At 60.8% G+C, this 26629-nt stretch overlaps 7 protein-coding genes across 8 annotated transcripts in view; 5 read left to right on the forward strand and 2 right to left on the reverse strand.

Moving 5' to 3' along the window:
• LOC136366000 (2'-5'-oligoadenylate synthase 1-like) overlaps positions 1-26629 on the forward strand; it is a 239022-nt gene that overhangs the window by 208515 nt on the left and 3878 nt on the right. The gene's annotated exons all lie outside the window — the stretch shown is intronic.
• GRM2 (glutamate metabotropic receptor 2) lies at positions 1191-8392 on the forward strand. The gene is made up of 5 exons (XM_066326760.1): positions 1191-1802; positions 3555-4392; positions 5102-6165; positions 7048-7222; positions 7684-8392. The coding sequence occupies exons 1-5, from the start codon at positions 1344-1346 to the stop codon at positions 7755-7757; spliced, it is 2610 nt and encodes an 869-aa protein (XP_066182857.1). The 5' UTR covers positions 1191-1343; the 3' UTR covers positions 7758-8392.
• Positions 8756-12345, reverse strand: RRP9 (ribosomal RNA processing 9, U3 small nucleolar RNA binding protein). The gene is made up of 15 exons (XM_066326761.1): positions 12266-12345; positions 12036-12121; positions 11731-11843; positions 11578-11651; positions 11421-11462; positions 11123-11249; positions 10805-10929; positions 10485-10577; positions 10291-10391; positions 10032-10166; positions 9808-9870; positions 9585-9730; positions 9410-9489; positions 9194-9267; positions 8756-9098 (listed from the first exon to the last, which is right to left on the reverse strand). Exons 1-15 carry the CDS (start codon positions 12338-12340, stop codon positions 8993-8995), a joined length of 1440 nt encoding a protein of 479 aa, XP_066182858.1. The 5' UTR covers positions 12341-12345; the 3' UTR covers positions 8756-8992.
• LOC136365995 (hyaluronidase-3-like) lies at positions 12617-19100 on the forward strand. Of its 2 annotated transcripts, XM_066326764.1 has the most exons (4): positions 12617-12772; positions 17377-18306; positions 18414-18503; positions 18652-19100. In XM_066326764.1, exons 2-4 carry the CDS (start codon positions 17410-17412, stop codon positions 19000-19002), a joined length of 1338 nt encoding a protein of 445 aa, XP_066182861.1. In that variant the 5' UTR covers positions 12617-12772; positions 17377-17409; the 3' UTR covers positions 19003-19100. The 2 variants fall into 2 exon arrangements, with proteins under 2 accessions (XP_066182861.1, XP_066182859.1); XM_066326762.1 differs by lacking the exon at positions 12617-12772 and having other exon boundaries at positions 16370-18306.
• On the forward strand, positions 14045-16378 carry NAA80 (N-alpha-acetyltransferase 80, NatH catalytic subunit). Its single transcript, XM_066326766.1, has 2 exons — positions 14045-14246; positions 15462-16378. The coding sequence occupies exon 2, from the start codon at positions 15470-15472 to the stop codon at positions 16187-16189; it is 720 nt and encodes a 239-aa protein (XP_066182863.1). The 5' UTR covers positions 14045-14246; positions 15462-15469; the 3' UTR covers positions 16190-16378.
• Positions 20688-21514, forward strand: LSMEM2 (leucine rich single-pass membrane protein 2). The gene is made up of 3 exons (XM_066326767.1): positions 20688-20864; positions 20947-21156; positions 21245-21514. Exons 1-3 carry the CDS (start codon positions 20729-20731, stop codon positions 21379-21381), a joined length of 483 nt encoding a protein of 160 aa, XP_066182864.1. The 5' UTR covers positions 20688-20728; the 3' UTR covers positions 21382-21514.
• On the reverse strand, positions 21601-25307 carry IFRD2 (interferon related developmental regulator 2). Its single transcript, XM_066326765.1, is given in 13 exon segments — positions 21601-22392; positions 22537-22632; positions 22706-22834; positions 22972-23109; positions 23338-23443; positions 23557-23588; positions 23590-23727; positions 24072-24122; positions 24295-24452; positions 24527-24651; positions 24783-24867; positions 24960-25076; positions 25265-25307. Coding segments are annotated over 13 exon segments (1284 nt in total). The 5' UTR covers positions 25293-25307; the 3' UTR covers positions 21601-22311.

Genomic DNA, 26629 nt, shown 5'->3' on the forward strand with positions numbered 1-26629 from the left:
GAGGACCCCTCCTCCTGCTCAGGGAGGGTAGCCTCAGTACAGGTTGCAGGGAACTGCGGCGGGGGGCAGCACTCTCTGGCATCCCACCCTCTGTGCCCCTACAAACGCTGCTGGGCTGTGGAAGAGGCTGTGGTCCTGCCACAGCATCAGCAGCTTCCTGTTCCTAAGCAGCCTGAAGCTTCTGGACTGCCAAGGGGTCTCCCTCTCCTGTGGCCCCTGAAATGCCAGCCCCTTGGGATTTCAGCAGTCAGCTTCAAATGGGAAACAAATCTCTCCCGTGATTTGGGAAAAGACAACCAGTCTCAGAGGGGACTGTATCTTCTGCCAAAACAAGGCCTGCCTGCTGCAAAAGCCTTTGATTCCCCCGCGCCTCCGTGCTTTCTGCAGAGGGAGTCAGCAAACCTGGCTCTTACTTTACTGAAATCTCTGAATTTAGTATACAGGGAAGGAAGGGGCGGTGGTGAGAGAACAGACTCTGAAGCACCACGACTGCCAGAACCCTGCGCATTTGCTGCGTGAGGGTGAAGCCAGTGGCGAGTCCCTGCTCCAACCCTGATGCCACGGACAGCCCTGGGGGCAGCAGCAGGGTGGGTGGGCTCCATGGCTATGGGATGGAGATTAAAATACTGTGAGCACTGTGTGCTGTGGGCACAGTGGGCTCATGGCTGGCTGCTTTTGGCAGTGCTCTCAGCTGAGGGTTGGGATCTGTAAGCACCCCTGATGCTGCTGCGTGGGCTGGGGGCTTGGCTTGGCTCTATCTGCCCAGCCCAGCCTCCCTGTGCCAGGTGACATCCCTGGCTCTTTCCCCCTCCATGATATTTTAGGGCTGTCAAGCTGTCCCCATGCAGGCTGTTCTGCCCGATGCTGCCAGAGGGACCAGCTCTGTGCCCATCCCTCTGCCAGTGCATCCCTGGGAGTGCTGTGAGGAGACTGGTTCCTGTGCCCTTCCTTGTGCCTTGGGATTTGTGTCACTTGTGCATGTCCTAGGGGTTCTGGGTCACTGTGGGAGATGTTGCACCTGCTCACCTTGCTTTTCTGCAGGGGACTTCTTCCTAGGGGCATCCTGGGTGGGGAGCACAGGCAGGCTCATGGTCCTCCTTTCCTGTGCAGCACTGACTGCCCCTGTCCCTGGTGTACCTTGCATCCCGCAGATCCAGCAGCTTTCCCCTTTGCTTTTCCAGGTGCCGGGAGCTCTGCCAGGGTGGCACAACCTCTCTCCCACCGACACCACGCCGTGCCACCCCCCATCACCCAATGCCTGGGGACTGCCTGTCCTCACCTTGACGGGTGGCAGCGGGTGACACGGGGTGGTGTGGGTCCCCGGGCCAGCACCAGCACACCCCATGGCGGTCCCCTTGGCCACCTGGCTGGGGCTGATGCACCTGGCCACCTGCCTGGCTGCTGGGCATGGCATGGCTGGCAAGAAGGAGATCAGCATGGATGGGGACCTGGTGATTGGGGGCCTCTTCCCCGTCCATGAGAAAGGAGTGGGGAGTGAAGACTGCGGCAAGATCAACGAGCACCGGGGCATCCAACGCCTGGAGGCCATGCTCTTCGCCCTGGACGAGATCAACAAGGACAGGAGCATCCTGCCAGGGGTGAAGCTGGGTGCTCACATCCTCGACACCTGTTCCAAGGACACCTATGCCCTAGAGCAGTCCCTTGACTTTGTCCGTGCCTCCCTTACCAGGGTGGACGGTTCAGAGCACATTTGCCCCGATGGCTCCTACGCCGTCCATGACGATGTTCCCACTGCCATCACCGGTGTCATCGGGGGCTCCTACAGTGATGTTTCCATCCAGGTACCTCCCAGGCAAGAAGAGCTTGGATGGGCCAGGGGTTTGGCTGAAGTGGGGGAGGGGGATAAAACTTTGCAGCAGTGCAGTGATGCCACTGCCAGTGTGGCACTGAGAAGCTCACTCATCCCTCACAGTAATGCTCTGCCCCTTTCTCCAGTGGGGAGGGAATGCCAGGCAGGCACCTGAGCCTGTGTGTGTGATCTCTCTGTGATTGTGGGGGATGTGCCCAGGATCCCCTTGGGGGCTGCAAGGATCCTCCAACACTCCATAAGCTGTAGGAGTCAAGCCTCACATGGGGACAGGTGTTTTATTCCTCTCCTGGGGTCAAGGTGGCAAGTGCAGCTCCTCAGCCCAGCTCACGTCTGGACTGTGCCAGGCAGAGCAGACCAGTGTGAGGGGACACTGTCCCCCTGTCCCCCCAAACCACAGCCTGTGAGGTGCTGCAAGGGACATGCACCTCTGAGGGCTCAGCCATCGGGCTGCCTGGATAAGGCAGGATGAGCTCAGAGGACAAGTGCCCACACGTCCCCAGTAATCCCACAGGAACAGGCACCTCAAACTTCAGACTTGGCTGTGCCCCTAGGTGGGGTGAATCTCAGTCCCCAAACCACAGCTCTGTGGACCCAGAGGCTGGTTTCAGCAGGGAGATTATCCCCTGAGGATGTAGACAGCCAGCAGGACTAACTGAGTCACAGGGGTGGCCAGTGGGCCACATGCTTGTTGAGATTTAGTGAGTCCCCAGCATGTGTCAGACCGTGTGTCCTGGTACCTGGTGTCCCTGCATCCCCCAGCTATGGGGTAGAAGGAGCTGGGACTGCATGATGGAGGCAGCATCCCAGCCCACCTGGGCACTTGTCCCTTCCCTTGCTGAGAACCCAGCATGTCCCCATGTCCCAACCCTGGGCAGGTGTCTTCAGGGGCAGAATGTGGGTCAGCTGGGGAGCACGAGGGGCACTGGGGGGACATGGCAGACTGGCAGCTCCCATGCGTGGTGAGCACAGGCAACAACATCCAGTGATGCTTGGGGACATTCTTGCCGTTAGGGGAATTTGTCGTCAAGATCGTTTGTCCATGCTAATTAAGCCATGTCTCCTGCCTGGGGAGCAGTGAGACGTGGGCAGAGGCTTGGCAGCCCACCCGAGGCCCTCTTGCTGTCCCCAGAGCCTCGGTTTTAACAGCCTCATTAGTGGGGCTTTTTTCCCCTTTGAAGCTAATGGGGGATTCTGCTGAATGGCTGGAAGGTGCCAGTCCTGCTGAGCTTCCAGTGATGGATGTGCAGGCGCCGGTTCCCTGACCCAGCTCCGCAGCATCCCTCAGCCTCGTGGGGGCACTCTGCCCCGGCTCTCAGCCCCTAGAATCCTTTCCTCTGTGCTGTAGGGCTGCCAGGCATCCTGGCTTTCTCCTTGCTGTCAAGCATCTCCCTCAGGTCACCAATGGCAGACTTTCTGCTTTTGTCCCCTCTCCAGCCCCAAATTTTGGAGGGCAGCGCTTGAAATACTAAAAAAAAAAAAAAAAAAAAAAAAGAAAAAAAAAAAAAAGAAAAACTAGCATGTCTGATGGTTCAGGCACTCCATGAATGTGCCATCCATTCTTCTCCACTCCCTCCACTGATCAGGATGCTCTGGGTTGGGATGGGTTGCTTATCAGCCTGATGGTTCTGCTTGGGAGCATTGTGCAACACTGGCAGGGGTTCCCCCATAGGAATGTCCCTTGCTGACCACCTCTTCAGGCACTCATCTCTCCTCCTCCATGCAGGTGGCCAACCTGCTGCGGCTCTTCCAGATCCCACAGATCAGCTATGCCTCCACCAGTGCCAAGCTCAGCGACAAGTCCCGCTATGACTACTTTGCCCGCACTGTCCCACCAGACTTCTACCAAGCCAAAGCCATGGCAGAGATCCTCCGCTTCTTCAACTGGACCTATGTCTCCACTGTGGCCTCAGAAGGCGACTACGGGGAGACGGGGATCGAGGCCTTTGAGCAAGAAGCCCGCATGCGCAACATCTGCATCGCCACCTCGGAGAAGGTGGGGCGCTCCATGAACAAGAAGACCTATGATGGAGTGGTCCGGGCTCTGCTGCAGAAACCCAATGCCAGAGTGGTCGTGCTGTTCACCCGAAGTGAAGATGCCCGTGAGCTGCTCGCAGCTGCCCAGAGAGCCAATGTGTCTTTCATGTGGGTGGCCAGTGACGGGTGGGGAGCCCTGGAGAGCGTGGTGGCCGGGAGCGAAGCAGTGGCAGAGGGAGCCATCACCATTGAACTGGCAGCCTACCCCATTAAGGAGTTTGCTTCCTACTTCCGTAACCTCCACCCCTACAACAACAGCAGAAATCCCTGGTTTCGGGAGTTTTGGGAGCAGAAGTTTAGGTGCAGCTTCCACACACAGGACTGTAGCCGGTACTCCCTCAAGACAGGCAAGTTTGAGCCTGAGTCCAAGATCACGTTTGTGGTCAATGCAGTCTATGCCATGGCTCACTCTCTTCACAACATGCACCGGACATTGTGCCCCAACTCCACCAAGCTCTGCGATGCCATGAAGCCTGTCAACGGCAAGAGGTTTTACAAGGACTTTATACTTAATGTTAATTTTGATGGTGAGTCCAATAGGGAGATGGGGTTTGGCCAAGAGGGAGATGGGGTTTGGCTGCCAAACTGGAAAGGAATGAGTGGAGGATAGAAAAGAAGGAGACTCAAATTTGACCCAAAGCCCTCCAGTTCCTCCAGCCTGCCCATGCCCAGGGCTGTGGCTGTCCTGAGGTGCCAAGAGCCTAGCATCACCCTTGGGAGGCAATCCAGGCCTTCTGTCTCCAGTGGAAACCTGTGGAGAAGCTGGCCACCAACTCCATCCTCTTACAGCTAGGTGGGACCAGCCCCACAAAAACATGGGTCTTTGCAAGCATCATGATTAATTCACATTTCAGGGATTAAACTGGAGGGATAGCCTTGATCAGGGACCCATGTAGTTTGGGATGAATTAGAAGCATGTCCTCTGTGACATGGGCTGAGGTTGTCTTGGCTACCAGGAGCCACTGAGAGCCATGGAAGCTGCACAACCCTCTTCTGTCCCTGCAGAGGTGGCTGGGGCTGACAGGCTCTCAGGCACATGGGCAGGTAGTTCTCCACCTTTGCTTTCCTGATCCTAACATGTGCATAGGCAGCAAAGATGGGAGAGAAGGCAGGAAACAGGTTGGACATTTACCTGTGGCCATGGTGGGAGGTGACCCTTTGGATGAGCCCTGCCTAAGGCCTGGAGTGATTGTTCTGTCCCGAGGCAGTGACTATCTCCTCTTCTCCTCCCTGCAGCTCCTTTCAGGCCAGTGGACACAGAGAGCGTTGTTCGATTTGATCGCTACGGGGATGGGATTGGGCGCTACAACATCTTCAACTACCACTACGTGGATGGGCGGTATCGGTACCAGAAAGTGGGCTACTGGGCAGAGGGGCTCATCCTCGACACCAGCCTCATCCCCTGGGCTGAGACCTCCATTCCCATCTCCCAGTGCAGCGACCCCTGCAAGAAGAATGAGATCAAAAGCATGCAGCCTGGAGACATTTGCTGCTGGATCTGCATCCCTTGCCAGCCCTACGAGTACCTGCTGGATGAGTTCACCTGCATGGACTGTGGTCTTGGTTACTGGCCCAATGATACCCTGAATGGCTGCTATGAGCTGCCCCAAGAGTACATCCGCTGGAAAGATGTCTGGGCCATTGGTCCCGTCACTATCTCTTGCCTGGGTTTTATCTCCACCCTCTTTGTTATTGGAGTCTTTGTGAAGAACAACGACACTCCCATCGTGAAGGCCTCTGGACGAGAACTGTGCTACATTCTGCTGACTGGGGTCCTCATGTGCTACAGCATGACCTTCATCTTCATTGCAAAGCCCTCCACCGGGGTGTGCACACTCCGGCGCCTGGGGCTGGGCACGTCCTTCGCCGTCTGCTACTCGGCCCTCTTGACCAAGACGAATCGCATCGCCAGGATCTTCAGCGGGGTGAAGGAGGGGGTCCAGCGCCCCCGCTTCATAAGCCCAACATCACAGGTGGTCATCTGCATGGCCCTCATCTCTTGCCAGCTGATCATCGTCATCATCTGGCTGCTGGTGGAGACCCCTGGCACAGGCAAGGAAACTGAACCTGACAAGAGGTACATTGTCACCCTCAAGTGCAACAACCGTGACTCCAACATGCTCATTTCGCTCACCTATAATGTCCTCTTGATTGTCCTCTGCACGGTCTATGCCTTCAAGACACGGAAATGTCCTGAGAACTTCAACGAAGCCAAGTTCATTGGGTTCACCATGTACACGACCTGCATCATCTGGCTGGCCTTCCTGCCCATCTTCTACGTGACCTCCAGCGACTACCGTGTAAGAGCCACAGCTCTGAGGGGACTCTGACAGGGCTTGATCTAAGTGGTCCTGGAGATTTGGGCCATGCAGGGTCCATGATTAGGAGATGTGTGGGCCTGGGGAAGGGTCTTCATCCACATGCCTAGTGATGGTCACCTCTGCACTGGGTAATTCAGGACCAATGAAGGGTCCTGAAGGGCTGTGGCTGGGACAATGAGTCCTGGAGAAAGGACTGCCCCCCTCCCTCCTTTGTTATGAGGATGAGAGATGGCCTTGAGGCTTCCAGAGATCCCCCATAGCCAGACCATGGAAGAATGATAGTCATCCTTCAGCCTGGTAACACAAGAGCATGAGACAGCCCCTGGCTCATCCAGACACCACACCCCAGGGCATCAATGCCAGCCCCAGGGCCACCCTGGTCCTTGGACTGCTGAGCAGTGCCAGGAACTGGGTAGCACAGGGTGCAGCACCTCAAGACCCCTGGCATGGACAACCAAACACATTCTTGATGGGTCTTGAGGACCTGGTGGGGGCAGCTGCAGTCAGGGGCTTCCAGAGAAGACCTGCATCCCCAGAGAGAGTGGGCACCGGGATGGGGGAGTGCAGGCTCAGGCCCCAGGCAGTGCCACAAAGCAGCATGTTGGCAGGGCTGGGATTGCTGCTCAGGGTGTACCTGCTTTGCAGGGACAACTTGTCCCCATCAGGGCAGTGTCCAGACTCTGCCCATGGGTCTCCTGCAGCATCACCCTGACAGCTGGATGTGGTGTGGGGTGGGACGTCCATGCAGGGTGCAGCCTGTGCCCAGCAGGGCTGGCCAGTGCCACAATATGGGCTTCATCCTGCCCTGCTTGGGGTGGAGGGCTGATGGGTGGAGCACCTGATGCCCACCCCTGTCTCCAGGTTCAGACCACCACCATGTGCATCTCGGTGAGCCTCAGCGGCACTGTGGTCCTCGGCTGTCTCTTCACCCCCAAGCTCCACATCATCCTCTTCCAGCCGCAGAAGAACGTGGCCAGTCACCGCGTGGGCACCGCTCGGTTCAGCGTGGCAGCAGCCAGCTCCAGCCAGTCCCATGGTGAGCACACTGGGGCTGGGGAAGGGCTGGGGGGGCAGCACCCCTTTCCTGGTGGGGGGTGTGTGTATTTCCTGAAAAAAGGTGGGATGTGAGGTAGGGGAAGGCGGGAAGCAGGGGGAATGGAAGATGCAGTGTCCCCAGTGGCTCTTCCCTGTTCTCTTTCCCAATGCCTCATCATCCAGGACAGCACAGCTGCCAGAGGGGTACTGCTCCAGGGGGGCTGTAATTGCTCTGAGAGGACAGGGCCACTCTCCACCCCAACACAGGGGATTCAGCTGCCCCCAGGTGCCTGTCACCCAAGGCACTCTCCACTTTAGCTGCAGAGAATATGACCACCCTGGGCACCTGGGGGGACACGGCTATCCTGGGCACCCTAGCTCCCTGGGCACCACTGCCATGGGATGCTGGGGGGTGCTGCTGCCAGACCCCAACCCAGCTCTAACTGCTGCCTTCCTGTCCAGGCTCAGCCTCACCATACGTGCCCACGGTGTGCAATGGCCGTGAGGTGGTGGATTCCACGACATCATCCTTGTGAAGGACGGGGGCCAGGCTGTGGTGCTGCCACATAGCACCCCCACTGCTTCCCCAGGGAGAGCAGTGCCCGCAGCACGGCCCACTGAGGTGCCAAATGCAGCCGGGAGGCTCAGTCCCTGCCCCAGCACGAGCTACACATCCCACATGGGTCACGGTACGTGTCACCCTTCCCTTGCACTGAGCCACGTTACATGTACCCTGTCCTGCACTGAGCCATGGTGAACATCCCCACTCCCCGAGCTGAGCCATGGTGCACGTCCCCAGCCCTTGCACTGAGCCATGCCACATGTCCCTCTGTGTCACCTGCACTGAGCCATTGTGCACCCACACCTCCCTGCACTGAGCCATGGTGAATGTACCCCCACCCCTTGCACTGAGCTGTAGTGCACATCACACGGACCTCGCACTGAACTGTGGCACAAATACCCTCTCCTTGTCCCTTGCACTGAGCCCTGGTGCAGACCTACCTGCACCGAGCCCTGAGGCACATCCACTGACTCTCGCCCCCAGCCCCAGCACACAACTCAACTCCCTCTGGCCAAGCCATGTTCCACCTCCTGCTTTTCACTTGCACCAATCCACGCTGCACCTCCCACTCCCTGGCTGTGCTGCCACACACTGCCCTCACCCCATCGCCCAGCCACTGCCTCGTGCCATGCCTCCAACCACATCACCCTTTCCCTAGTGCTTTGCATTTCCGTGTTTTCCTCCTGGTTTTGGCCTCAGGAGAGTCACTGAGCATGGCTGGGCTGGGCCAAGCCCCCCCCATTGCTTCCCTCATTGTGTGTGGCGCTTCTCATCCCTTTGTGGGAGACAGGGCAGGAGCAGGGGCAGAAAAATGCCTGCTGACCCCAGCCCCTGCAGAGCCTGGGGGGGCATTGGAGGCTCAGGGCAAGCAACAGGACCCAGGTATTTGAGCCCAACTGAGTTTTTAAGAGTAGACTTTTTCTGTGAACAAAAGTGTGATTTTCTTTTTGTAAGTTATGTAAATAAAGTGGTTTTGGTGGTTTTTTTTTTTAACAAAATGGATTGTTCCAGAGCTCAGGTACAGCCGAACCTGAGAGAAGGGGACAGACCCTCGCAGAGGGCAGAGCCACAACAAGACATGGGGCCAGCACAACCAGGGGCCATGTGACAACCCCCACTCATATCCTGCTGACCTCAGGGTGGTGGCTGCACCAAGGGTAGGGGGCACAGCACAGAATGACCTGCTCCAGTGGCTCCAGGGACAGGTGCCTAGGAGCTGCCAGGCGATTCAGGGCTAGAGGCTGTGGTCTTCTGCTTCAGGGGGATAATGCAGATACTGTTTTTGGCTTCTTTGATTCTCCACCATCGTCCAAGCCTGTGGATGAGAGAGATGGGAGGGTCGCCCTCCAACAAGACCCAGGGAAGGGGGAAGCTGCACCCCCAGGCAGCACCAGGGAGGGGGGACAGTACCGGTGCTCCTGCCCGATGCCAGCCACCAGGAAGTCACCAGCTGCTGAGAACTTGAGGCTGTTGACAAAACCCACCTGGAGGGGACAGGGCAGGATAAAGGGACAGGGTAGGGTGAGAGGCTCCCACAGGTATCCCCTGCTGCCCAAGAAGGAGAGCCCCTGCTGAGGGACCCTCCAGCCCAGCTCCAGAATTCCCAACCTGCCCATACATCCATACCAAGGGGATATCCAAGAGGTGCTCCAGCTTCCGAAATCCTTCACCAGACTTCCAGAGCTTCACACTGCCACTGTGGGACCCTGAGGCACAGAGAGGAGACTGTCATGCACCCCAGCCCAGAGATGGGGGCAGGACACATGTCCCCCACAGGCTGCCAAAAGCAACTGCCACACACCTGTGGCCAGGAGGTCGCTGTTGCGCAGGGCAGCCACCGCCGAGATCCAGTATGGCTGCTGCAGGCCCTGGGCATCCTGCTCGCCGTGTGCCTGCCGAGCCAGCACCAGGGGCTTCTTCTTTGTCAGGCCCCACAGCGCTAAAGACCTGCAGGGGATGTGAGGAATGAGGGGGCTGAGGGGGCACCCTGCCCACTCCAGGCAGCATCCTGGCCCCGTGCTCACCCATCATCAGCACCAGACACCATGTGCTCCTCATTGATGAGCTGGATACAGTCGATGGAGCCCCTGTGAAGAGAAGAGGCAACTGCCGCCAGTTATAAGTGTGCTTTGGGATCCTGCTTAGGGGACAAGGGCTCACCAGGGCATCATCATCCTCAGGGTGCTCCTGGTGATGCCCAGCACCCACACACACCTGCCCTGAGCCCCCTCTTCTACCCCAGACCTACTGGTGCCCAGAAAACACGAGCTGTGATTCCTCAGGGATCTTCCAGAGCCGCACGGTGCCATCCCGTCCCCCCGCTGTCACACAGCACTCCCGGCTCAGACTGTCCAGCCCTGTGATGATGTCCTGATGTCCGAACCTGGAGGAGATGACAAAGCACTGTGGTAAGCATGTCCCTCTGCTTACTCATCTCCATGCCCCTCATCTCCTCAGGGCTGCTGGCACAGCCCTTGGAAGGTCAGTGGGATTTCCCCAATTCTTACAGGGTCTCCACGTATGCGTTCTCCCCCACATCCCAGACCTTGACGCAGCGGTCATGGGAAGCGCTGTACAGCTGGTGTGTGCCCTTTCGGAAGGACAGGCCCTGGGGACAGATGGACAGACATGGCACAGCAGTGAGGGATGCCAAGGAGGACACAGCTGCCTGGCCCCACAGTGCCCAATGCCCCCATCTCACCGAGACGGCGTCACGGTGCCCTGTGAAGATGTGCAGGCGCTTGCAGGTGGCTGCATCCCAGATCATGATCAGCTTGTTCCTGTCTCCCGTAGCCTGGCAGACAGCAGGGGACCCCTGAGACCTGCACCTTGGAGAACCACAGCCCACCGCTGCCTCCACTCCCACTCTATGGGCTTTGGGTGTCCCAGGGACCCATTCTTGACCCAGCAGGAGGTAGGGGCTGCTTGAACCCAGCGAGGCACATCTGGGCATGAGACTCTACCCTCAGAACCCTGGGAAAACACTCCCCACAGCCATCTCTCCACCTCCTGTCCCCATACCAGGTACTTGCCGTCCGATGAAATGGCCATGCAAAGGACATGGGATGCGTGCCCCATGTGCTGCTCCTCCGTGCCCTTCTTCCCTCCGGGCACCACGCACAGCCTCTTCCCACTGTCCACCTCCCCTGCAGGAAAGTCATCACAATCACCCTCTAGGAGCCTCCCACCACTCCCAAAAGTGTCAGTGAGACTTTCACAGAGCCTAGAATCATGCACAATCCAAGAATAGCCAAGGGCCAAGCCACCTCAGTAGGTACCTGGGTCCCTGCAAGGTTTGGGCTTGGGAACACCCAGTCACAGCCCCAGGTGAACACTTACATTTGATGAGGGAGCCGTCCTTAGAAGCAGAAAAAATGAATCTGTCATCAGGAGAGATGACAAGGCAGGTAACAGGCAGCTGGTGTCCCCGCAGCACACGGATCCTGGCTGGATCTGGAGGCTGTACCTGTAGTGAGAGCAGGATGTGAGCTGGGTTGCCTAGGACCTTTCCCCAGGCACAGGAGTACCCCAGCAGAGCACCCTGACCTCTCCAGGGTGCTAACAGCAGTGAAAAAGGCTGTAACGTGCTTAATGTCCCCTAAGTTGGCACCCGCAGTCTGGCACCCCCAGCACTTACATCTTTGGCGACCAGGCGCTGTAGCCGGCCTTTCTGCTCCAACTAGGGAAAAAGGGGGAGGTTCAGCAGAGGTGGTCTCAGTCCCGGTCCCGCGGGAAGGGGACAGAGCCCGCTGCCGCCAACGGGACCGATGGGCCGCGCCTGGCTCCCTGCTCACCACGTCCTCCTTCAGCCGGTCGCCGATGAGATCCGCCGGCTGGAGTTCCTCCTCCTCCTCCGCCCGCTCCTCCTCTGCGGCGGGACAAGGCATGAGGGTCGGGCTCAGCGCCCGGGGCCGCCCCGCGGGACACTGGCGCCGGGCGGCACTCACCGAGCTGCCGGAGCTCCTCCAGGTACTGTTTGGCCAAGCGCAGCTTCTTCTCCTGCGGCGTCTCCTCCACCTCCTCCTCCGCTGCCTCCCGCCGCCGCCGCCCCAACAACGGGCTGCAAGGACACGCGTGTGAGAGCACCGGTACCGGCGCCCCACAGGTACCGGCACCCCTTCCGGTACAGGCATACCCCCCTCCGAGACCCCTCCAGTACAGGCATCCTCCGGCCCGGCAGGTCCCCGATACAGGAATCTCCCGGTATTGAGGCCTCGCTGCGGTACCGGCAGTCCCAAAGCGCAGCCGTTACCTCTCTGTCTCCGAGTCGCTAGACACTTCCTCCTCGGCGGGCCGACTGGCCGTCGCCCGCGGCCTCCTCCCATCTGCACCCGGTGCCTGTGGAACAAAATGTGGCGATTGACGGGACGAGAAGAGACGGGACGGGAATGGGGACGGGCGCAGCGAAAGCGCCACGGCGGCGACCCCGGCGAGGTAGCCCTTCCTCGTCCACCTCCATCTCTCCCTCCGGCCCGGCCTTACCGCAGGCCGTGGCCGCCGCCGTGCCGCCGCCCCTCGCGGGGCCTTGGCCCTCCGGCCGCCCGCCGCTGCCGCCATGCTGCCGCCGCGCTGCCGCCACACGTGGGCCCCGCCGCCGGCGGCAGGGTTCAGGCCACGCCCCCGACAGCGTCTATTGGCTGTGCGCGGCAGGATCCCGCCTCCTATTGGCCTTGCGGCACCACCTCCCGGTCCCGGAAGCGCGCCCTGCCCCGCCCCAGTCCGGCGGCCTCGCTGTCACTCCTGTGTGACGTCACGTGCCCCATGGCCCGTAACCACGCCCTCACTCCTTGGGCCCGCCCCCCTTCCGCTGCCCCCGCCCCTCCGGTCCCGGTGCGGGGCGTCCCCATGGCACGGGCCGGCCACTCGTGCCAGGGACCCGCGGCCCGGTTGTCACAGAGCCCCAGGGCCCCCAGCGCTGCCTCCTCTGCCCTCCAGGACTCTTCGGGCTGCTGCAGCTGGCCAGACCCTCGTCGTGACAGTGACAGTGAGGTGCTACTTCCAGAATCATGATCAACTCGTTCTGCCCCTCGGGGACGCTTAACCAGCCTCTGTTGTTGGGCATGGTCTCTGGTCCCTTCCTATGTCCTTTGTGGAGTTCCAGGGACCTGTCTTTGGCCATGCTGGGGTAGCGTCTGTCTGTCTGGGACAGGTGGTGCTCTAAAGAGCTAAAAATTGTTTTTGTGCAGACATTTTATTATGTGCAAACAATCTCTTTTCTCTTTGGCACAGGGGGAGTCAGGGAAGGACAGTGGAAATACCCTGCACTGTTCTCTGCAAGGCAGCAGGCCTAGGGAGAGCCTGTCCCAGCCTGTGCAAGTGGATGCACCAGCTTGGGGACTGATGCTGCCGTCAGTCTCAGCACCCCAGAGCATGACAAAAAGAGCCACCCTCTCTGGCTGGAAGCCTGTCAAGGCTACCGAGTTTAGGTCTTGGTGGCCCTGGCCTGCTGTGGAACTGTTGCTCAGTCTCTGAGGCTGCAGGAACCCATGCTAGGGGCATTGCAGAAGGATCTGGGTGGACAAGGAACCCACCTCCTCATTCATCCGAGCAGCAGGAGCAGAAAGGCAGCTGTGGTCAGGGAGGGGAGCTCTACCTAAGAACTGAGCGAGGTAGAACTCAATGGGACACATCTGAAGGGTCCAAACTGCACGGCCCAAAAGGCCAGCCAGGTTGGGAATCCCACCTTGGCCTCATCCGTGCCCTGGTCATGCAGGTGAAACAGCTGTCTTGCACCTCCTGCTTCACAATCTTCTTCGTGGTACCCCCTGTAAGCCCCATCACGACTTGAAAGAGACGGATGGATGGAGAGCTCCCGCACAGTGTCTCACTCCTTGGGGAGGAGGGGAGGGTGTGAAGATGGACATCCCCAAAAGAGCTTTGGAAAGCCCTGCTCCAGAAGGGAGTGGAGCTGCAGCCCTGCAGGTCTGCCCAGTGGGGCTTGGTGTCCCTGGGACTGGAGGCCCTGCGGAGGGCTGGGCAGATCAGGGTAGGGTGTGCCGCCGTCCATGCTGGAATTTGGGAGCAGCCCGGAGCAGCTGGGGGAGCGCGGGGCCCCAGGGGCGCGGACGGTGCGTCCTCCGGCCGCCAGAGGCCGCGGGCGGGCCGGGGCGGGGCGGAGGAAGTGACGGCGGCGGCGGGGCCGGAGAACGGTACGGGCGGGACCGGGCTGGGGCAGGGGAGCACCAAGGGGAGAAGGGCAGGGAGAGGGGCTCGGTGGTGGGACAGGGTTGGGTCAGTGATGGGATCAATCATGGGGTCAGTGATGAGTCAACTGTTGGTCAGTGGTGGGTCAATGGTGGGTCAATGCTGAGGTCAGTGACAGGGTCAATGATGGGTTGGTGGGAAGGTCAGTGATGGGCCATTGAGAGGGCCAGTGATGGGGTCTGTGATGGGGTCAGTGATGGGCAGGCAGTGGGGTCAGGGATGGGGTCAATGGCAAGTCAAACGACAGGTCAGTAATGAGGTGAGTGTTGGGTCAGTGAGGGTCACTGGTGGGGTGGGGACCTGTGTTCAGGAGGTGCAGCCATGAGGTGGGAGCAGCGATCAGCTGGGTGATGCCGTTTCAGTATCTGTGTGTGGGTGCTGTGTGGTTTGGAGCAATTGGGGTGCAGGCAGGGTGAGTGCCCTGTGTGGAGGTGCAGCTTGGGAAGCAGGGGGTGCTGTGTGGGGCCCTGACAGATGTGTCATTCACACTGGAGAAGCAGAACCAGGCTCTGTGGTTGGTCACAAGCCTGGGCTGCTTCCTGCTGCGCTGGCACCCAGGGCAAAGGAGCCAGCAGCAGCAGGCAGGGTGAGTATGAAAATGGTCAGCGTGAGCAGGGTACAGGTGTGAGCAGGGTGGGTGTGAGCAGAGTGACTGAGCAGGGTGACTGTGGACAGGGTGAGTGTAGACAGGGTGGGTAGCAGCAGTGAGCACAGGGAGGGTGAGTGCGGGCAGGGTGGGTGGCAGGCAGATGCCGTTGGAATACTGGTGTGACTTTGCTGGGCAGACAGAAGGAAACACTCAGGAGTGGTGGTGGAGTCTGACTTCTGGAGAGGACAGTGCAGCCTGGGCTGTGAGTCAGGAGACTTGGAGCTAGGGAGGTGACCCCACCATGCCTCTTGGGGGCACCTAGGGTGGAGGGGAGGCCAGGCCCTCCCCAACCCCCAGAAGGGAAGTGGGGCCGTTTGCTCAATCCTAGTTAATCAACTGGCATGGTGGTTCCTCCTGCTTTCTGCCTGCGGCTTCTCCTGCGCAAGGGGAACTGCCAGACTGAGAGAGGGGACCCCATGGCATGCTGTAGGATAGGGGTTTTCTGACCTCTCAGAGCTATTTGGGCTTCTCAGATCTCTGACTCTGAGGACACATGTGATGAGCTAGCTGGTCTAATGGGTGCTGAGGTGGCAGGAGCTAGTGGTAGGGTCTGGGGAGGAGGCAAGGCACTGTGCCCACTGCCCCTCGGCTGGTTTGACCTTTCTGCAGGTCTCATGGCATGATTTCCTGGAGCTGGCACCATGTGCCACTTCTCTGCCATGAATCTGTCATTTGACCTTGGACCCGCCGAACATCCATGGGCTCATCTGGCTGTGCCGCTGGGGAACTGCACCCGTACTGGGGCCCAGTGGCGGGCTGTGGGGAACACACGCATGGTCTGTGCCTTGCTGCCTCTAAGCTATGACCTGCTTGGTTTTCTCTCAGTGAGAAGAATGGGTTCCGTGTCAGAGGAGCTCAGCTTGGTCCCCTTGCACCAGAGGCCGGAGCTGCTGGAAGCCTGTGCCGAGCTGCTGGGCGAGGAGTGGGGGAAGAGCCGGGCGTCGCGGCTCCACATGCTGCAGCGCTCTTCGGACACCTTTCCTGCCTGTCTGCTGCTGATGCGGAGCCAGGGCCCCAGTGACACCCCTGCTGCCCGGGAGGGGCCCTGCGAGCTCGTGGGCCATGCCCGACTCTCCCGTGTGGTCGGTCGTCCCCATGACCTCTTTGTGGAGAGCGTGGTGGTGGCCCGGGCGCTGCGGGGCCAGGGCTATGGGCGCCGGCTGATGGAGGCCACTGAGCAGTGGGCCCGGGCCCGGGGCTTTTGCTGCCTGCATCTCACCACCCACGACAAGCAGCATTTCTATGCCCACCTGGGCTTTGTTCTGGGTGAGCCGGTGCAGAGCGTGGCCTTTCTCAGCCCAGCTATATCCTCTGAGGTGCTGCGGCTCTTCTCTGCCCCTTCTGGGGCTGCCACTGCCACAGCCACCAGGCCATGGGTACCCGCTGCCCCCCCGCCTCCCCTCCCACCCGTCAGTGTCCCCCCACCACCTCCCCCACCGACTGTGATCTGGGCAAGGGGTGTCCTGGCTGAGAGCAGCGAGCAGAGCCTCCTGGAATCCCCACACCGTGATGCCAAAGGGCTCCCCATCTTCTGGATGAAGAAGGACATCTGAGGGGCTGGGGTCCCGAGCCACTGATTAAAAGCAGTGCGGGTGGGAGCTGCCTGCCGCAGCACTGCCTGACTGCCTGCCATTCTTCAAGGCTGGCACCACCTCCCCCAGCCTCCATGGTTCACCCTGGCCCCATTGCTGGGGGGTGGTGTTGGCAGGGAGGTGGTTCCCATACCTTGCCCTACGTGGACATGCTGCATTTGGAGCCTGTCTGGGGCTCTGGTACCACCAGTATGGTGATCCTACTAGTGCCAGCCCCCCACCACCCCAGGCTGTGGGGTTGGCACTAGTCCTCAGGAGCACTGCCCAGTCCCACCAGTGTCTCCTCCACTCAAGATTTGCTGCAAGGGCAGCTGGAGCTGATGGCACGTGGTGCCCCCCAGCATGGCCACAGCTGTCCTCACTGAGCAGCCTGGGGAAACTGAAGCACAGGATGGCTGGGGGGTCACTGTGGGAGTAGGGCATGGTGGTGGGGCTGCAGAATCAGCTCCCCTGTACTGCATGGTCAGGGGGGCTGGTGGCCAAACCCCACTAAGGCAGCCGGCGTCAGTGAGGGCCAGAGGCATGGGAGCGGGAAGGTCAGAGAGAGCGTCTGGCCTCGCAACGAGGGATTAGCACTGCCCTTGCTGTATCACGCGGCCCTCAGCCCATTCCCCGCCTAATCCCCTCATTTGAGCAGCTGGCCAGCACCCGGCAGGGGCACCAAACCTGTCTGGCCCCGCCTAGGCTGTGAGGGACAGAGCTGCCCCTTTGGCACCACTATGCCTCTTGGGGGGACTCAGTCCTTCAGCACGCCACCCAGCCTGGCTCAGCACTGTGCTGAAATGGGGACCAGGGAGTCTCAGTGCTTCTACTACAGGCAGGACTGGGAGCCAGCAGGGAAACTGAGGCACCAGGGTCAGTGACTTGCAGTGTCACTCCAGAGCTCTGCCATGGCTGTGGTGGTACAAGCAGGATCTCAGCAGCAGAGAGCACAGAGGTAACATTGGCAGTGCTGAGGCAGGAAGGGTCTCAAACCCCCAAGCGTACCCAGTCCTGTCAGGTTTTGGGGTGGGCAGCATGTGCTTGCAGGACAGCCCAGCCCTTGTGGCCAGTGCTAGCGCACCATGTGCCAGGGCAGCAGTGCCTGCGTTGCTGGAATGCTCACTGCATCCCACAGCCTCACCCCCATGGCTCTCCTTTCCTCACAGGGTGCTGGCCCCACAAGCAAGTGGTGAGGCGGGATGGTGCTGGTGCTGGCACTGTGGGCCTGCCTGGCACTGGGCGCAGCCAGTGAGGAGAGCCCAGCACCTGAGCCCCTGGCAGGCGGCCAGCCCTTTGCCGTGGTGTGGAACGTCCCCACCAGCCGCTGCCAGCACCGCTTTGGCGTGGGGCTGCCCCTCAGCGACTACGGCATCGTGGAGAACCAGGGTGGCCACTTTGCTGGCCAGAACATCACTATCTTCTACAAGAACAAATTTGGGCTCTACCCCTACCTGTCACAGCAGGGTGTCCCCCACAACGGGGGTATCCCTCAGCGTGTCTCCCTCCACGCCCACATCAACAGGGCGGCTGAGGACATCGGCCTCCTGCTGCGACCTGCTTTCCACGGCTTGGCTGTGGTGGACTGGGAGGAGTGGAGGCCCCTGTGGGCCCAAAACTGGGGAGCCAAAAAGATGTACCGGACAGCTTCAGAGCAGTGGGTGCGGGACGAGTACGGCATCCTGCCGGCACGGCAGCAGCTGCGACTGGCCCAGTTGGAGTTCGAGCGGGCAGCACAGGCTCTAATGGAGGAGACGCTTCTGGTGGGCCGAGCCCTGCGCCCTGGAGGGCTCTGGGGTTTCTACCGCTTTCCCGACTGCCTCAACGGCAACTGGGCCAAGGCGGCAAACTATACTGGGCAGTGCCAGCCGGCGGAGGTGCAGCGTAACAATCACCTGGGCTGGCTCTGGGCCGCCTCTTCCGCCCTCTACCCCAGCATCTACCTGCCGCCGGCGCTGCCGCCCGCGCTGCGCCGCCGCTACGTGCACCACCGGCTGCGCGAGGCCCTGCGCGTGGCCGCCCTCGGGCCCGACGGCCTCCTGCCCGTGATCGCCTACTCCCGCCTCTCCTTCCGCCGCTCCTCCCGCTTCCTGCCGCTGGTAAGCCCCGGGGGGCCGGAGCTGGCTGCGGGTGTGAGGCGGCGTTCTGCTTGGCACGGGGACGGAGGCTGTGTCCCCCAGACTGGCCACGTCTCTGTTCCTGGCAGGCCGACCTGGTGCACACCGTCGGGGAGAGCGCGGCGCTGGGAGCAGCTGGACTCGTGCTCTGGGGAGACATGTCGTACTCCCGCTCGGCTGTGAGTATGGCCCCCCGCGGCCCTGGAGGCAGTGGGCAGCAGGAGATGGCATGGGATGTACGGGATGGCCACATCTCCTGTGCCCACCAGGGAGAGCTGGCCAGGTCTCTGTTGCTGGGGCGGGTTCTCACTGGTGCTTCCTCCCCAGGAAAGCTGTGCCAGCCTGCGCCACTACCTCACGTCCACCCTGGGTCCCTACGTGGCCAACGTGACGGCAGCAGCCCGAGAGTGCAGCTATAGGCAATGCCACGGACATGGGCGTTGTGTGCGCCGGCAGCCCCACGACCTGGGCAGCCTCCTGCACCTGGGCCGTGGTGCCGGCCCCCGAGCTGCTTTCCGCTGCCACTGCTACCGTGGCTGGGCAGGGGAAGGCTGTGCCCAGCGGGTACGGTTCAGCCCTGGCTCCTGCCAGGTGCCCACGCATGCTCACAGCCTCTTTGGGCACAAGGATCTCTCATCCCCTGACACCTGCCTGCCACAGGGCACGTGGGGCTGGTGACAAAGGCCGGGGACCATCATGGTCCCCTACCCCAGCAGTGCTGCTGCTGGCACTTCTATGGTCTCATTAACCTAAATAAATTCTCGTGGTACAGCTGGCATGGTCGTTGCAGGCAAAGCTGGGGGACTCTGTGGTGCCCCCAGGCTGGGCACAATTGCCACTGCTGCTGAGAGGCAGCACAAACCCCAGTTTGGCTCTGGATGGGTCCAGCGGTGCCCAGTTTTCCTGCATGGGCTCTGCCCTCATCCCATGAGCTGGCAGCTCCTTTACCCTGGGAAAGGGTGCATGGGGCGCCGCCACAACCTACTGTCCCTTTACCACTGGCACTGTGCTGCCAGCAGCCCTGACCACGCCACCAGGCCCTGCTCCCCATAGCTATTTTTATCGCCCCCTAACCGTGTTTCTCACTGTCCTATTTTAAGCGTCACAGTTGGCGCACTGGGAACCCAGTGCCCAGCTCCTGGGGGCCCTGCACCACCTCACTGCCTGCTCACGCTGCCCGGGTGCAGGGCACAGGGAGCCATGCCCAGGGAGGCTGCAGAAGGTACACTGGGGAGTGGGCTTGGGGCTGGCAGGGGCTCTGGCACCCCGGGGGATACCAGACGATGCAAGGCTGTGGGGTTGGGATGGAAGCAGTGGACAGATGCTGCCCTCTGCCATGGGGGCTGTGGACAGAGATGCCTGCCCAGGGAAGAAGGGGGTCTTGGAGGGCTGCAGGTGTAGGGCAGCAGGATTTGGGGAAGGTGTTGGCAGCTGGTGGGCACAGCCCCCTGCATCAAACCTACGTGACCAGCTGTGCCCCCCCCACCAGAGGCAAGTGGGTGCAGGGGTGATGTGGGTACCCACCTGTGGGGCAGTTCCTGGCCAAGGGTAGGGCCGTGGAGAGGGTCTAAGGGGTCCTTAGCTGAGGCCCCCCAACCCTGACAACTTGCCAGCACTGCGGATGAGACAGTCTGGACAACAGCAGCACGGCGCCACACTGCCCTGCAACACGCCACTGACCCCGGGAGGGATTGGGAATGGGCACAGTGCCAGCCTGCCCTTCTCTGCCAAGGGCACAGTGCGTGGGCCCTGCCCACTGCTCAAAAATACACAAACACCTAGAAAATAATCTTTTCCCTCTACCCCAATGCAGGCATGATTGCTTCCCAAAACAGTGCTGGAGCAATGCCTGCTTCCAAAAAGCCCTCTCAGTCCCATGTGATGTGCTCACTAGGGCAATGGACACCAGGGGCCCCTGGCACAGCATACACCCCACATCTCCATCTGTGCACCCCCAAGCAGCACAGTACCTGCGGGGCAAGCTGGGCCACACCGCAGACTGGCACTGCCCTGCACCTGCCCACTAGCTTCCAGCTGGCCTTTGGAGTCTCAGCCAGTCCTACAGTGTCTGGGCTATCCTGGATGGGGGGTGGCACATTCCTGCCCCCAAGCCAGGGCCAGATTCCAGCCCCACTAACAAGGCTCTGGGATCGTGGCCACCAGGCACTCACTAACTGCTCTGATGACAGCGGTGGGGCCAGGGGGGCAGAGCCAGCGCTTGCCCACTGTGGCTGCAGGGCTGTGCCAAAGGAACACCAGCCTTAGCTGTCTGACCTGGTGCAGCACTGGGCTGCCAAGGCTGAGATCCCCCTGGCAGGGCTCTGATCCCACAGGGGTGTCCAGGGCAGGTGGGGGCTGTGGGCAGGGCACAGGCTGACCCTTTACCTCTGCTCCAGCAGACAGCATGGGAAGGGCTGAGGGTGCTGTGCCGGCAGAGCCTGGGGACCCCGACAGCAGTGAGTCCGGAGCCATCAGCCTGCGCCCCGTGGAGTCCATCAGCGACCTGTACTGGGCCTCGGGCGGGCACAAGGGCACGGAGGGTGAGAACACTGCAGGGGGGGCTGTGCAAGCCCCGGCTGTGCTTGTGGCTAGGCTCTGACCCCTTCTCTCCCCTGCCTGCAGGCAATGGTCCGGCTCCCTCCAGCAGCCTGCGCCGGCCCCCACCTCGGCCCGTGTCCCCTGTGCCCCCGCCGCTCCTGCCCACCCTGCGCCCTGTGCCCCCAGCCAGCCCCTGCCCCTGCCTCGGCCCTGGCCACCCCCTGCTGCTGGCCCTGCTGGTGCTCCTGGCACTGTCGAGCCTGGTCCTGGCCACACTGGCCATCTACCTGAGTGGTACGTGGCACTGGGCAGGGTGAGGAGAAGGGGAACTGTGGGGGGCCAAACTGCCCACCCTCAGCGTGTCCCCATCCTCTCCCCGCAGTCCTGCAGAGCCAGTCGGTGCGGGCGCTGGCCCAGTGGCTGGAGAGCCAGGAGGACGCCGTGCACCAGCTGCAGATAGCCAGCAGGCAGCTCTGGGCTCGCCTCAATGCCAGTGCCCAGCCTGGTGGGCACCGCTGAGCTGCCCCCGGCCCCACCATGGGCTCTGGCCACCACAGGAAGGGGCACCGAAGGGCAGGAGGGGGGAGCGAGCAGCCTTACCCGCTGAGACCTGGCAGCATTGCCCCTCGGGGCACAGGGATAATCCCAGCCCCTGTCCAGGCTGTGAGAGAAAGAAACTGGGCTGTAAGGACCTGCATCTGCCCCAGTGACAGCTCTTCCTCTTAACAAGGCAGAAGGCATACTTCAATTAGCCTTTTAATTACCTCTTACAATCAAAGTCTTAGAAAATCACCATGATAGATACATTCCCAGGGTGGCAGGCACTGAAAACTGGCATCCCCCCTGTAACTAATTTCCCACAAGATTACTATTTCATATAAAGCATTTGGCTGGAAAAAGGCTGAGTGGGCAGCTGGCAGGGCTGGGCAGAGCTTGCCACTCCACACCACTCTGCCACCATGGCTGATGCCAGACTGGCTGTGGAGGCAGGGCCTGTACCAGCATGGCAGGGTGGGGAAAACGCTCCTGCCACAGGCACAGACATAGGACCAGCTGCTCTGCAGCCCTGCACAGCTATGCCCCCCCATCCACCCTTCAGGCTGTGCCAGACCACCCTGGTGCCCCTGCAGGACTGGGGAAGGTTTACACATGCCCTGCCACTGAAAGGGGCTGCAGGAGCCTGGGTGAGACCCCCTCCCACTGTGCCACATGGATCCCCAGCCACAGAGCAGGCACACAGCAGCAAGCCACCACCTCCCCCTGCTCTTCTTTTATCCTTCCTATTTTTTGGTTAAAAAAATAAAAGAGGGGGCAGCCCCCCCTTGGGGCAGCTCCAGGCATTAAATACTCTGCTGTACATGAATAAAAGCCCAAAGGCTGGGGGCACCTGCCCCTCACAGTGCAGGGTCTGCAGTCCACGTGGGCTGGGGGCTCTGCCCCCCGTGCCCATCACAGCACATCTGCCCGCTTGTCCCGCACACGGCTCCGGGCTTTTGTGCGGGCTTTGAAGGCAGCCGAATTGTAGAGGTGCTGGAAGAAGAGGGAAGAAGAGATAGGTTAGGGATGCCCCTCTGTCTACCTCCCCAGCAGTGCCCACCACACTCAGGCACTCAGATGGAGCCCACGATGGCAGAGGAGGGGACTGTGGGCACCAGTCCGGGAGGTGGCACCCACCTTCTCGAAGCGGGAGACCTTGCTGGCTTTCAGAGCAGCCGCATCCAGCACCAAGGGGGGCCCGAGGTCAAAGATCTCCCTTAGCAGCTCATTGTTCTGTGAAAGCAGGGGTCTGTCAACACCACCAGCACCAGCCCAGCACTCCCTGGTGCGTCTGCCCAGCCCCTACCTGGAGGTGGTGGCGGATGCCGGAGCCCAGCACCTCCTTAAAGGCTTGGTAGGTGCGCTGGCGTGCCCAGCTGTCCAGGTACATGCACTCCAGGCCAAATCGGATGGTCTCCTCCTGGTACTCCCCACTCTGAGAAGAAAGAGGGGCATCAGCAATAACCTGGGCACCAGCTCTATGTGTTCCCTGGCTCTCCACAGAGACAAATCATGAGGCAGCTGGGAAGCAGCCACACAGTGGCAGGCCAGGGTACCACCAGGCTCCAGCACCTCAATGAAACGCAGGATGTCCCGGAAGATGGATCGCTGCCTCCGTCGGTCTGTCTTGGCTCGGTACTTGTTGCTCTCAGTAGCCAGGACCTTGAGTTGGGTACACAGGAACTCTGTATCTTGGTGGCACAAGTCCTCCTGCCAAAAAGCAGGGGATTTAGAGGGACGAGCTCCAGGCACTGCCCACTGCCATGGCCAGGAATGGGCAGGGGGATCACTGGGGCCAGCCCCTCTGCCTGGGTGGGAGCTGGTGACGCCGGTCAATGCCAGCTCGGCCAGGACATGGGCAGGGTGTCACAGCAGCTCCCTCCCTGCTGCCTGGTTAGCGCTCACCCACTGCTCCCACTGCCACAGCCCATGCTTTACCTCCAGGTCCTGGGCCAGTTCGAAGAGCAGCGCGATGGTTTCCCCGGCCAGGATGCGCAGGGCAACATTGCTGCTGGTCAGCAGTGGGGGCAGCTGCAGCCAGTGACTGGGACAGGGAGGCAAGGGGGCAGTCAGGGAGGCCAAGCACTGCCCCATGGGCTCCCTGCTCCATAGCTGGCTGCCTCACACCAGCCTCCATTCACTCCACACCTCACTCACTTGTCCAAAATGCTCCTGAGGTGGGAGGGGGGGACAGATGGTGAGGAGCAAGGACCATGACTGGAGCGCGCTGCAGTGCAGAGGCCCATGCTGGGCAGGAGCTGAGCCACCTTCATCTGTGCTGGGGATGCTGAAGATGCCCTCCAAGCAGGACAAGCATGAAACCAGGTCCTGGAGAAGGGAAACTTGCCAGTCAGACCACAGTTGCCATGAAGACACCACAGTGAGCTGGCCACCAGGGACCAAATGGGACACCACCATGCTAAGGGGTGCCAGGAGTCCCTTTGGGGCGGCAGAGGCTATGCCACCCACAACATCCAATCTCTGCAACACAGGCCTCCCCCCAGCTCAGCTCCAGGCTGCTCAGGGAAGGGGCCTGGGCTGTCACTGATGTCCCCGTACCCCTACTCCAGCTCAGCTCCAGGCTGCCCTGGCACTGTGGGCTGAGGGCAGGTGGCATGGCAGCCCCTGGGTACCCTCTTGCAGGGGTATGGACGACACCCAGGCGCAGTTACCTCGAGGTCAGCAGCAGCAATGTAGCAGCACATGCCCAGGGCCGTGGCACACTGGCAAGAGAAGTGAGAGAAACAGAGTCAGATCAGGCCCAGCTGGATCATGCCACCACACTCTACACCACCCAATCCTGTCCCCTACTGGCACTGCAGGGGCTCTCGAAGGCATTGCCTGGGCTCTCCCCACCACAGAGCTGGCCCCAGGAGGAAAGGGGACAGGCCTTACACTCTGCCGGGCGCTGGGACTGGCTGTGCTGTCTGTCAGGATGCTGACAAGCAGGGGCTTCAGGTTGCAGAACACCTCTTCTCCCTCGGGGCCAGAGCCCATCTGGAGGCAGAGGAGGGTAAGGACGGTGCCCGCCAGCGCCTGTTCCTCTCCTTTACCTGTGGGCAGCACGAGACACCTCCCTCAGACACGGGTCACCGGCCGCACCGCCCTGTCCCGCCTGCACCCTGACCTTTCTTGAGACACTTCTCCAGGGAGTCGGTGAGCGTGAGGCGGCGCTCCAGCAGGAACTCGGACAGGGTTTTGGAGGACAGGGCCAGGCGCAGGCTCTGCAGTGCCGCCTGCCGCGCCTTGGCGCTGCGAGAGACCGTGGCACGTCACGGGCTGGGGTATCCTGGGACGGGGCATGTCCCTGCCCCTCGCTGGCAGCGCTGGAAGGGGCGGGCAGCGTGCCTGGCGCGCCCACGGGGGTGACAGCCGCTCCTCACCTCTTGTCCAGGAGGTTGTCCATGTGCTCTTTCAGCCTGTCCTCTACCTCCTCCTCCTGGCCTTGCTCACTCGCCGCCTCGCTCCCTGCCCGGGCGGCACCACGTGAAGCCGGGGAGCCCGAGGGCGGGGGACACCGGGACCCACGTGGGGGTCACCACGGGGTCCGCGTGGCTCACCTGGTCCCTCGTCGGCGGGGCTGGCGCTCTCGCTGGCACTGCTGCAGTGGCTCAGCACCTCGCTGCCGGCCTCCTCCTCGCTGCCGGGCGAGCTCGGCCGCGCGCTGCCGGTGCCGCCTGCGAGGGTGCGGAGCAGACCCGTGTGAGCCCGGCGCTGCCGGCCCGGCCGTGTCACACGGGTACCCGGCCGTGTCACACGGGTACCCGGCCGTGTCACACGGGGGCCCGGCCGTGTCACACGCGGGTCCGGCCGTGTCACACGCGGGTCCGGCCCCCCTGTTCCCCCCGCCCGGTCCCCCACTCACGGCGCGCGGCGCGGCGGGAGCGCGGCATGGCCGGCGCGCGCGCACCCCGCGCCCCGCCCCCGCCGGGAGGGTCCGGCCCGCCCCCGGGGGCGCCTCCACCATCTGCGCGTGCGCCGCGGGACCCGCTCGAGGCCTGTGTCCCTCCTCCTGTCGCTGTCCCTGTCCCCGCCGGACTCCCTGCCCGTTTCTGTGACCCTCCTCTCTGCCCTTCTCCCTGTCCAGGCGCTGTGTTCATTCCCTGCTCCCTCAGTATCCGTGCTCCTCTCCCTGTCCTGACGCTATCTCCGTCCCTGGTCTCTGATAGGAAAAATGTATATATATATATATATATATTTATTTATAGTAAATACTGACGTATTTACTAACAATTCGATGGGTGAGGGTGATTAGGAGAAATAGGTGTTCATGTCTTTGAAATGGGTCTTAGTGTCTCTATTAACCTCAAGGCACGCAGGTTTGGTACAGAACCCAGACAGTCTGACTACAGTTTGAATTCCTGAACCATAGGGCAACAGGCAAAAGGGTCTGCAAAAGTCTGTTGTAGAACTCAAAGAGCCTGACCTGAACTTCAGGAGAAAATGACATGTTCAAGGGCGGAATAGGTAGTAGTTGGTTCGGGAAGGCTGTACCTTCCTAGTACCTCAGGCAATGGGGACAGGAAGAGGGCAACATGTGGCCAGGAGTTAGGATAAAAGGAGGCTGCATCGTCCTAATGTCAGGAGAGAAATCCCATGGGGGTATGGCCCAGAGGAGTCTCTGCCTTCATTCAAATAAAGTTGCAGGACTCATCTGTCTCCTTTATGGACACTAGCTTTTCCTAACATGATTTTCTGCACATCTCTGCCCCTCTCCCTGCCTGTGGCTCTGTCCTGGCTCTATCTTCATCCCTGGCCACTCACTATCCCTGCCCATACCCCTTCTTCTGTCCCTGCCCCTGCCTGCATCTCATTAGGAAAATCTCATTCCCTAAGTACAGTACCAATTAGTCTTTCTTGTATTAAATGGTTTGGCCTTTACTAAGATCTATATAACCCCTGTTATGTTGTATACAGCATAGCTGTGGTTGGGTAGGCAGGCAGATAAGGCCTGCAGCCTGGGCTGTCCAACACCTCCCTGAGACCTTCCCATCATCTGGCCTCACAGATAAGTACCCCTTGAGGTAATGAGACTAACTCCAGAAGGAGGAAAGAAGGATGCCAAAGCCATAGAATTGCACTGGCTTTACAAAGCCATGGGGACAGCAGGGGATTGGTGGAGCCTTGCTGTACCCCAACACTTGAAGGGTGCAAGAGTCACATGGAAACCACATTTGGGGTGCCTCAATTTGGCTGGGACAACCCCTGGGTGTGAATAAAGAATGTCTCT

This window comes from Sylvia atricapilla, chromosome 11, assembly GCF_009819655.1.
Source record: "Sylvia atricapilla isolate bSylAtr1 chromosome 11, bSylAtr1.pri, whole genome shotgun sequence".
In the NCBI taxonomy this organism is placed as follows: Eukaryota; Metazoa; Chordata; class Aves; order Passeriformes; family Sylviidae; genus Sylvia; species Sylvia atricapilla.

Coding starts and splice junctions, on each gene's coding strand:
- LSMEM2 (XM_066326767.1), top strand. CDS start 20,729: ATGGGAAGGGCTGAGGGTGCTGTGCCGGCAGAGCCTGGGGACCCCGAC. Junction 20,865..20,946: donor CGGGCACAAGGGCACGGAGG/GTGAGAACACTG, acceptor CCCTGCCTGCAG/GCAATGGTCCGGCTCCCTCC. Junction 21,157..21,244: donor ACTGGCCATCTACCTGAGTG/GTACGTGGCACT, acceptor CTCTCCCCGCAG/TCCTGCAGAGCCAGTCGGTG.
- LOC136365995 (XM_066326764.1), top strand. CDS start 17,410: ATGGTGCTGGTGCTGGCACTGTGGGCCTGCCTGGCACTGGGCGCAGCC. Junction 18,307..18,413: donor CCTCCCGCTTCCTGCCGCTG/GTAAGCCCCGGG, acceptor TGTTCCTGGCAG/GCCGACCTGGTGCACACCGT. Junction 18,504..18,651: donor TGTCGTACTCCCGCTCGGCT/GTGAGTATGGCC, acceptor CTTCCTCCCCAG/GAAAGCTGTGCCAGCCTGCG.
- GRM2 (XM_066326760.1), top strand. CDS start 1,344: ATGGCGGTCCCCTTGGCCACCTGGCTGGGGCTGATGCACCTGGCCACC. Junction 4,393..5,101: donor ACTTAATGTTAATTTTGATG/GTGAGTCCAATA, acceptor TCCTCCCTGCAG/CTCCTTTCAGGCCAGTGGAC. Junction 6,166..7,047: donor TGACCTCCAGCGACTACCGT/GTAAGAGCCACA, acceptor CCCTGTCTCCAG/GTTCAGACCACCACCATGTG.
- NAA80 (XM_066326766.1), top strand. CDS start 15,470: ATGGGTTCCGTGTCAGAGGAGCTCAGCTTGGTCCCCTTGCACCAGAGG.
- RRP9 (XM_066326761.1), bottom strand. CDS start 12,340: ATGGCGGCAGCGGCGGGCGGCCGGAGGGCCAAGGCCCCGCGAGGGGCG. Junction 12,122..12,265: donor GGCGGCGGCCACGGCCTGCG/GTAAGGCCGGGC, acceptor TTTGTTCCACAG/GCACCGGGTGCAGATGGGAG. Junction 10,167..10,290: donor AACGCATACGTGGAGACCCT/GTAAGAATTGGG, acceptor CATCTCCTCCAG/GTTCGGACATCAGGACATCA.